The 9,150-nt window shown below is 53.2% G+C and overlaps 1 protein-coding gene across 1 annotated transcript in view; it reads left to right on the forward strand.

Annotated features, from left to right (window-relative positions):
• VWF (von Willebrand factor) overlaps positions 1-9,150 on the forward strand; it is a 137,574-nt gene that overhangs the window by 39,865 nt on the left and 88,559 nt on the right. Inside the window, exons 9-11 of the mRNA XM_007469511.1 lie at positions 453-499; positions 8,425-8,561; positions 8,980-9,118. Of these exons, the coding sequence (XP_007469573.1) occupies positions 453-499; positions 8,425-8,561; positions 8,980-9,118 (323 nt within the window). The remainder of the gene's footprint in view (positions 1-452; positions 500-8,424; positions 8,562-8,979; positions 9,119-9,150) is intronic.

Consider the following 9,150-nt stretch of genomic DNA (forward strand, 5'->3'; position numbering starts at 1 on the left):
TTCGCTGGCTACCTTTCCCTACTGGGCAGGCTTCCAGGAGTCTCAAGGGCTGCCCAGCATGGGCCAGGATGTCACCCCTGTCAGCAGCCCACCCTTCCTCCGGTCTTCTACCAGCTGTGTGTGTGTACGCATATGTGCGTGTGCACGTGTGCGTGTGTGTGTGTTTGGAATTTGACTTAGTGCCTGGGTAGAGGGTTAGACCCCCTAGGTTTCCCTCTTCTTCTGTCTGTCTGTTGGGGTTTCTTCCCCTTGGCATTGTCTCCATGATTCCTCTGTGGCCAAAGCCCCTTCCTGTATACCTTCAGCCTCATGAAGCCCCCTCAGGCGTGAGCGCCTTTCTTCTCTCAGACCTCTCCCCTGGGGCTGTGGGATGGGCAGTGCACTCTCTAAATCCATTCAGGGATGCCTGCGTTTGCAGACCCACCTGTAACCTGTGATTCTCTCCCCAACAGCATTTGCCGAAACAGCCAGTGGGTCTGCAGCAACGAGGAGTGTCCAGGTAGGTGAGCTTGCCCTCCCCTCTGGCCTCCTCCCAGTGGAGAGGTACAGCCTCCCTTCCTAGACTGGGAGGACCACCTGGCCAGGCAGGGAAAGGTGGTCTCTGCACAGGTTGGATGCAGCGCCCGACCACAGCTCCAGTGCAGGGCCAGCTGTGCTAACCCTCTCCTCCCGGGCCAGCAGAGGGAGGTACCCCAGCAACCGAAAGGGGAGACTGTGCACCTGGGAACCTTTCATTGTCCTTTTCCTTTCACCTGTTTGCCCAAAGGATTACGGTTGAACGATCTGTGAAAACTGCAAGGTCACAGGTGACTAAACAAAGATGAAGCAAATTCCTTGGAAAATTAAGAGGAAGGAGGGCCTGGTAATTCTTTAAGCTAGAAGTGAGAAATTTCTGGAATTTTCTGGAATGCCTTATCCAAAGATCTTGGCAGGATCCAAGAGCTAGGAAAACCAGGTCACTCAGTGATCCCTCCTGGAAAATCTACTTAGGAAAAGTTTCCTTATAATTTCTGCCCTTTACTTTCTCCTCTGTTTAGCCCCAACTCTATTCTATCTACTGCACATTTTGCCCGTTCAAAGCTCCCTCTGCCTCACCTTCCCGATGACCCTGGCTCTTCTGATGCTTCTCCCCTTTTGGTCAGTCATGTGTTGTTTGCTATGTGTTAGGCATGGTGTTCAGTACTTTACATGTATTATATCATCACCACAACCTATGAAGAAGGTGCAGTTTATTTCCATTTTACAAAAGAGGAAACAGATCCAGAGAGGTTAAGTAACTCACCCAAAGTCACACAGCTGCTATGAGACAGAGACAACATTCAAACTCACAACCACCTGACTTCTATTTTGCCTTTCCCTTTACTCTCCTTCCTAGTGCTCGATCCATCCCTTTGCAGGAGGATCTTTGCCATCGTTCATGAACCCTGGAGAGGCCCCATGCTTAGTTAAAGACCATCTCAGCCTCATTCAAATGCTGGATACTACTTTGGGGATCCCCATGTTTGTAGAATGCAATAAAAGACTGCAAGGCAAACAGCCAAATGATAGGCTCCCCTCCTGTTGGCCCCAAGAGACCACATTGGCTTTGGTGGGCTGGCAGGAGGTTGAGCTTACATACCTGGGATCATATTTGGGGTCTGTGGCTTTAGAGTCACTTAGGGCTTATCCAGTGCCCACTATACTGGGAAAATTCTGGAACTAGATGGAAACTAGATGGAAAGTGGGCCCCAGGACTTAGTCAATTAGTCTGGCCCAGGGATGGCCAACCAGCCGTTTATCTTCTGTGCAATTCTTGAAGGAGGCACAAAGAACAAAAGATGCTCTTGCAAGTGGTATCAGTGCTCCAATTTAACATAATCACACCCTGTGAAAGACCTCAAGAGTCATTTGAAAGCCATGAGGTCCATGTAGTGGACCTGTGAAAAAACTTTTAATATCTAAATAAGCATTTATTGTATAAGATCTATGAGGTACAGTGGGTGGAATTAGGAATTTAGCTGACTGTGTTTTGTCAGATTGACTACTAGATTAGGAATTCTTAATAACAACTTTCTATAGGGAGGGTCTTCCTTCCATCCATCCATCCATCCATCTACCATTTAATCATCCACCCAACCACCTAACAATCAATCCAACCATCCAATCATCCATCCATCTACGCATCCATCCATCCACCCATCCGTCCATCCATCCACCCATCCATCCATCCATCCATCCACCTACCCATCCATCCATCCATCCATCCATCCATCCATCCATCTATCCATCCAACAATTATTTTAAAACCCACTGTGTACGTGATGGAATGCTTAGTCTGGAGTAGACAATGTAATCCCCTGGTCTTCAATTCAAAATTTGGATGGTAACTTTGCTGAGGATGCACGAAATTTTCTTGATGCCTTGATGGGAAGAGAGCTAGTTCCAATTCTGAGGTCTACTGAGTGGTTTGATATTGTGCCAACACAACCAATAACCTCTTGCTCTGCACGTTCAAAGCCCTGACCCTCTTTTTCTAGATCTGGAGCTTAGTTGGTCCTTGCCTCCCTGTCCATTTCTACCTGTAGCACACAGCATATTTCTAGACCTGCCGAGAGTCAGCTGGCAGGGGGGCTGTCTTATCTCCCAGGGTGAAGATTGCTGGCAGAGCTTCTGATGGGAAGGTTCTGGAAGGGGATATGTCTGGCTCTGCTAGTAAAGCAAAGAGCAGGCTGGGGCTTCTCTGCAGTCCCTGGAGGAGCTGACATTGTGATTCTTAGAAATAGAGATCTGGGTTTTGATTCCCTGGAGTAAGATGAGAGTGTGCTAGTTGTCTATTACTGTATAACAAAGGGCCTCCAAACTTAGCAAACAACAAACATTTATTATCTCAGAGTTTCTGTACATCTGGAATCTGTGTGTGGCTTAGCTGGGTACCTCTGGTTCAAGATTTCTCGTGAAATTGCAGTCAAGTTGTTGACTGGGGCTGTGGTCTCATCTGAAGGTTCCTCTGTAGTGAAGGGAATCACTCTGATGCTCACTCATGTGATGGTGGCCAGGCCTTGGTCCCTCACCTTGTGGATCTCCCCTTGGGGCTGCCTCATGACATGACAGCTGGCTTCCTCTAGGGTGAGTGACCTCAGAGAGAATGAGGCAGAGCAGCCAAGACAGAAGCCACAGTCTTTTAAAAACCTGCTCTCCAAAGTGACATCTTTCACTTCTGCTGTATTATATTTGCTAGAAACAAGACCACATGTCCAGCCTGCATTCAAGGTGAGGGCATCACACAAGATGTGAATACAGGAAGTGGGGGCCATGGACCGGGGTGGGGGGACCTGAAAGTCTGCCTAGCACAGAGATCCTCATGTTTGGGAGTGGGAGGGAGAAAACAATCGCTGGGGAGAGCATCGGTTTTCATGGAGAGGGGCTGGAGCTTCTGTTACGGGCCCCTTAGGCCTTCACTGCTCCTGGTACACCTCTGTTCTGGTTAGGATTAGGGCAGCCCCAGGTGCCTGGGGCTCTGCTAATTTAGTTTCCACTGAATCATAAATGTTTGGTTGGGATCAATGAGGAAGGAGCATGCCTGTTAATAGGGACTATTCCTCAAACAAATAAAGCTCTGGGGACAGAATTTCAAACTCCTGATGGAAGAGTGTGGAAGATACTCTGCTGGAGCTGGGAAGTTTATTTGAGGCCCAAGTCCTATGAACATGGAAATGTAGCGTGGTCCTGGGGCTGGGAGCGTGAACTGTGGACTCAGCCTGGTAGGAATTCCAGTTCCACCGCTTACTAGCTGGGTGACTTTTGGCAAACTGCTTAACCACTTGCAGCCTCAGTTTCCTCATCTGTCAAATAGGATGATAACAGCAGCTTCATCCCATGAGAGCTGTGGTTACTTGACACACAGCAAGTACTCGGTAAACATTAGGTGTTTTCATCGTCACAGCCATAGCTGTTTCATTAAGCAGGGTCAGAGAAGGGTGGAGACACAAAGGAGCCTGGGATGAGGAGGGGTGGTGCAAAGCAGGGTGTGGCTGGGACAGGTGGGGCAGGAGGCAAGACAGAGCCTGAGCCTTCCCTGGGCTTGGTGGCATGGAGGCCCACGCGCCTGCCTGGTCTGGAGCGGGAGGGAGGACCTTGGTGCAACGCATTGCTCATTTGATTCGGGATAATTTCTGATGCCTTCTAAGCCATCCCTGTCATTCAGCCTTGGGATTCAAGCTGGCTGTTCTGAAACCTCTGGGAAGGAAGATAAACTTCCTCCCTGGCTAAGGGGGAAAGTGATGAGTAAACCAGGATGGTGCCCCTCCAGTAAGAACATGCTCTTCTAGGTGCCTGGGCTCAACTGGGGGATCTGACTCCCCGAATTCGTGGCAAGTCTCCTGTGGCTGCCTTGGGCCATGTTGGGGTTCCTGGAGTCTCAGCAGACCTCCTTCAGGCCAGGCCATGCGTCGCCTTTTCCTCTGCTTTCTCCATGTCCAGACCTGGATGTAGCTGTGCTCCTCGGCACTTGCCACGTGTGCCCAGCATCCCCCAGTATCCCCCTGAAATGAAGCTTATTGGAAACTGCAGCCAACCCATACAGCAGTACTGGCCGGTGTCAAGTACTATGAACTCTGGAGTCTGACAGAACGCCCACGTTCAAATTCCTCTTGGGCCACTCTGGGGCCTTGGGCGAGATTTTCTCTGTGCCTCAGTTTTCTCTTCTGTGAACTGGGAATAATAATGCCAGCCTCACCAGAGCAGTAAATGAGGTAGTGCCCATAGAGCACTTAGAAATGCGTCTTGCATGTTTGGTTGAGATTATGTTAATGTGATTTAGAGGCAGGCTTTGGTGAACATTTATGCTGGGAGGAAGCCTGAGTTGCTTTGCAGAAGGCCTGTGGGCTGGCCTTTCTGTAGCCGCATGGAAAAGGGTAGAAGCCAATGAGCTGAGCAGAACAGCCCCATGGAGGCTCCTTTCCTGCGAACAAAGGGGCTTATTTAGAAGAGGTAACATGTTTCCATCAAATGAGAGACTTTTTTTCTCTTCTTTTTTTCCATGAGGGAGGATTCTTATTCATGTAGTGGACTTGCTTTAACTTCTGGCTGTTTTCGGTTTTATGCTTTTTGCTATTTTAAGAATCACCTGCTTTGCATGCATTCACCGAACTTTTATTGCCCACCTGCTGCGTCCATTGGTGGCCAGCGGCTTGTCAGGCTGCCTTTTGCTGACCAGCTGGCTGGGAATGTCTTGGGCATCCTCTTGGCAGAACTTGGGCGTCTTGGGGACCTCTGGGCAGAGCTTGGATGAGTGTCACCGAGTGGCCCATTCTTCTGGCTCCTGTTCCAGCCCCTGGGCCCACGGCTCCCTAGCACCTCACTCAGCTGTGTTCCTGGGTTTCCCGTGTGGTCAGCCCCATCCCTCAATTGTACCAAGGAGATAAGCTAAATATAATACAGTATTTAGATTTCTGATTCCCGAGAAACTCCAGAACGCCAGTTGGGGGAGGTCAGAGCAGGAAATCAGATCAGAGGATTAGATTCTGACCCAGAAGTTTTGCTTTCGAATGTTTGCATATTTTCTCGTTGACCCCTCTTTTCCTGAGCATTGTCAGAGATAATGCAAGTTTAATTTCTTACTCAGATAAGAGTGCCGTTGAGAAAACAAAGAGAGGTTGGGGGAGGAATTCCCACCCATCGCACTGCAATGGGGTCAAGACGTGTGATACAAAGGGCCGTGTCCTTCTGTTTGTAGAATGATGGTGGCTTCCGAAAAATAGCCATTTTAAAAAGACTTTTTTGTGACACCCGTGGATTTGGAATTCCACCGGGGCTACAATCAGTCGGGATGACCCGTGCCCCTAACTCATTGCCTGTTCTGCTTGGACTTCCACAAACAGTGACCCCTCACTCGTGCCCTTCTTGTGGGGCAATGCAATGGGGAGGCACGATCTGCTTCTACTCACACTTCTGACACCACATGTGTGTGTGTTTCCCCCCGACGACAACCAATCCTCCGACTTTCTGGACACCACCCGGGTGTCCTACAATTCAGTTCAGTTCTGACCCTGACTACCCAGAATTAGCACAGACCCCGCAGGTGAAGGGCTCCGTCCACGTGCTCCTGCTTCTGATGGCAGCTATGATAATTGTTAGAATGGCTCACAGAACTCAGGCAAACACTTTACTTACTATTACTGGTTTATTACAAAAAATGTTATAAAGGAGACAAATGACCAGCCAGTTGGAGATGTACACAGGGTGAGCTCTGGAAGGGTGCTGAGCACAGGAGCTTGTGTCCCTGTGGAGTTGGGGTGTCCTACATGTAAATATGTTCACCAACCTGGAAGCCCTCCCAACTCTGTTGTTTAATAAGAGTTTTTATGGAGGTTTTACTATATAAGCACGACTGATGATGATTATTTTTTTAAAGATATTTTTGATGAGGACCATTTTTAAAGTCTTTATTGAATTTGTTACAATGTTGCTTCTGTTTTATGTTTTGTTTTTATGGCTGCCAGGCATGTGGGATCTTAGCTTCCCGACCAAGGAAGCTTGGAACTGAAGTCCCAACCACTGGACCTCCGGGGAAGTCCCTAAGCCTGGTTGATTATTAACTCAATCTCCAGCCCCTCTCCCTTCCCTGGAGTTTGGGGGATGGGACTGAAAGTCCCAACCCTCTAATCATACTTAGGTCTTTCTGTAACCAGTTCCCATCCTGAAGCTCTCGAGGGACCCGCTAAGAGGGGCTTCATTAGAACAAAAGATGCTCCTCTCACCCAGGACATTCCTAGGGCTCTAGAATCTCTGTGTCAGGAATCAGGGACAAAGACATGTATATTTCTTCCTGTCACAGAAGATGATGCTGGTGAGGATGATCTGGGGCCTCCCTATTTTCTCCTAATTTCTCTGGGCTGAGTGTGCCCTCCTGGCCCACGCCATCTCAGAAGGGGTTAGTTGCTCTGGGGACCAGGCAGAGGGACACTCACTGTAACCTGGGGCTACTCGCCCTTCCCCTGCCTTCCAGCACATACAAAGGGCAGGGCCACACCTGGACCCAAAGCTGGTCCTGCCCCTCCCCCTGGCCGCCCCCCCCCCACCTCACCCCCATATCTGCTGTGTCTTTCAGTGCAAATCTGGGCATGAGGTGGCAGGCAGGGGGCCGATGGGGCTTGTCTTTGACAGGTGGACAGCTGGAACCCCTCTCAGGCCTTTGGGGACCCCTGACTGTGTGACTGGGTTCAGCATCAGCCCCTGGAGATGGGTCCAAGTGGGGTGCAGGGCCCAAGTAGGCTGTAGGACCCTCCTAGGGGGAACTTGGGGTGCAGAGCAGAGTGGTGCTATGGAGGATGAGTCTCTGCTGTTTGGAGGCCAGGGGGCACTGGGAGGGAAAGGAGGGCCCCTACTTTATGGAATGGCTGTGCTGTGCGTCCGCTTTGCTCTCTCTATAGCGTAGAAGGCAAAGAGGAGAGGAAACAGGTAAAGGGAGGCTGTGGGGAGGCTTCCAGATGCCGGCCTCGGCTTCACTGGGTCCGCTGTGCGCTGAGTTGGAGTTGGGCCAGTGGGGAGTCACTGGCGGCATTAGCAAAGCCCCCCTCCCCCAGCACGGGCGACCTGCGGTCCGAGGTGCACCGGGCCAGCACCACGGGCCGGCACTGGGGCCCGGGAGGATGGAGTAGCTGTTGGGTGGGTGCGCGTCGAGGGCTCGAGTGGCAGGGTGATGCCGGGGCGTCCTCGTACCCATCCCCAGATGTGTCAGCTGGCTCGGGCAGTGGTGGGATCATGGCAGATGGGGTCCTGGGCCCCCATTGGCCCCGGCTGAAGGCACAGCATGGATTTGCCCGGGAGGAGGCCTGAGGGCCGCTCCTCGGCTGGCGAGGGGGTGAGGATCGGGTCCTGGCCCCTGCACTGCTGGGCTCCCCCTTCCCCCATCACTGCTCTGGGCGGCCTTTCTGCCCTCTTGCCCTCAGGGACTCTCGTGGAGGGGGGAGTGCCCACAATGGCAGCGCAGAGAAAGGCCTCTGCGGGCCCGAGGCCCTTGGCCCCAGCAGAGCCAGAACCTGGAGCGGCCGTGGGGAAGGGCTGGGGGCCACGGTGAACCCAGAGCGCAGAGCCAGAGCCACGGGTTCCGGTCTGGCTCTGCCACTCCTTGGGTGTGGCGGTCATTCCCCTGAGGCGTGGAACTGACCCACCCGGCCCTGACCTCTCAGGGCCAGAGGAGTGGGGCCTGAATAGAGTCCTCCTGTGGAGCCCCTTTATAGGCTGTGGTGAGGGGCACCCCCAGGAGGTGCCCTGCTGGGACACCCGCTCTCCCCTCCCCTCTGTCCCCCCAGGGGACCCGCTGGGACACCCGCTCTCCCCTCCCCTGTGTCCCCCCAGGGGACCCACTGGGACCCGCTCTCCCCTCCCCTCTGTCCCCCCAGGGGACCCGCTGGGACACACTCTCCCCTCCCTTGTGTCCCCCAGGGGAATGTCTCATCACAGGCCAATCCCACTTCAAGAGCTTTGACAGCAGGCACTTCACCTTCAGCGGGGTCTGCCAGTACCTGCTGGCCCGGGACTGCCAGGACCACTCCTTCTCCATCATCATAGAGACTGTCCAGGTGAGCCTCGCCAGGCAGCCTCAGGGCAACCGCCGGGGCGAGGGGGGCAAGATGGCCCCGTGTGCGTGTCCTTCCTCTGGACAACCGAGCAAAGGGGGGGACAGACAGGGCGCACAGGGCTCCCCTGAGGACCCTGAGCCCCTGTGGAACAACAGGCCCAAGGAACAAGGGCAAGCAAGGCCTAGAATCCTGATAAAGGGCCAGAGCAGGATGGTGCTGGGCAGGGGGAGGCCTGGGCTTTGGGCCTCTCTGTGGCATAACCCCAGGCCCTTCCCGGAGATGGTTCTGGGACCAGGGAGTGGTTCCGTGTGAGAAGGGCTCCGTAGGTGGAGGGCTTTCCCCGAGTGGATGGGTCGGGAGCTGGGCCACGGGGCTGGCAGGGGTTTGGTGATGTCCCTCGGCGTGCCCTTCTCGGCAGTGTGCTGACGACCCCGACGCCGTCTGCACCCGCTCGGTCACCGTCCGCCTGCCCAGCCAGCACAACAACGTCGTGAAGCTGAAGCACGGGGGAGGCGTTGCCATGGATGGTCAGGACATCCAGATCCCCCTCCTGCAAGGTGGGTGCCCTCCTCCCCCACAGGCCCCCCCC

Source organism: Lipotes vexillifer, unplaced genomic scaffold (genome assembly GCF_000442215.2).
Source record: "Lipotes vexillifer unplaced genomic scaffold, Lipotes_vexillifer_v1.1 scaffold395, whole genome shotgun sequence".
Classification (NCBI taxonomy): domain Eukaryota; kingdom Metazoa; phylum Chordata; class Mammalia; order Artiodactyla; family Lipotidae; genus Lipotes; species Lipotes vexillifer.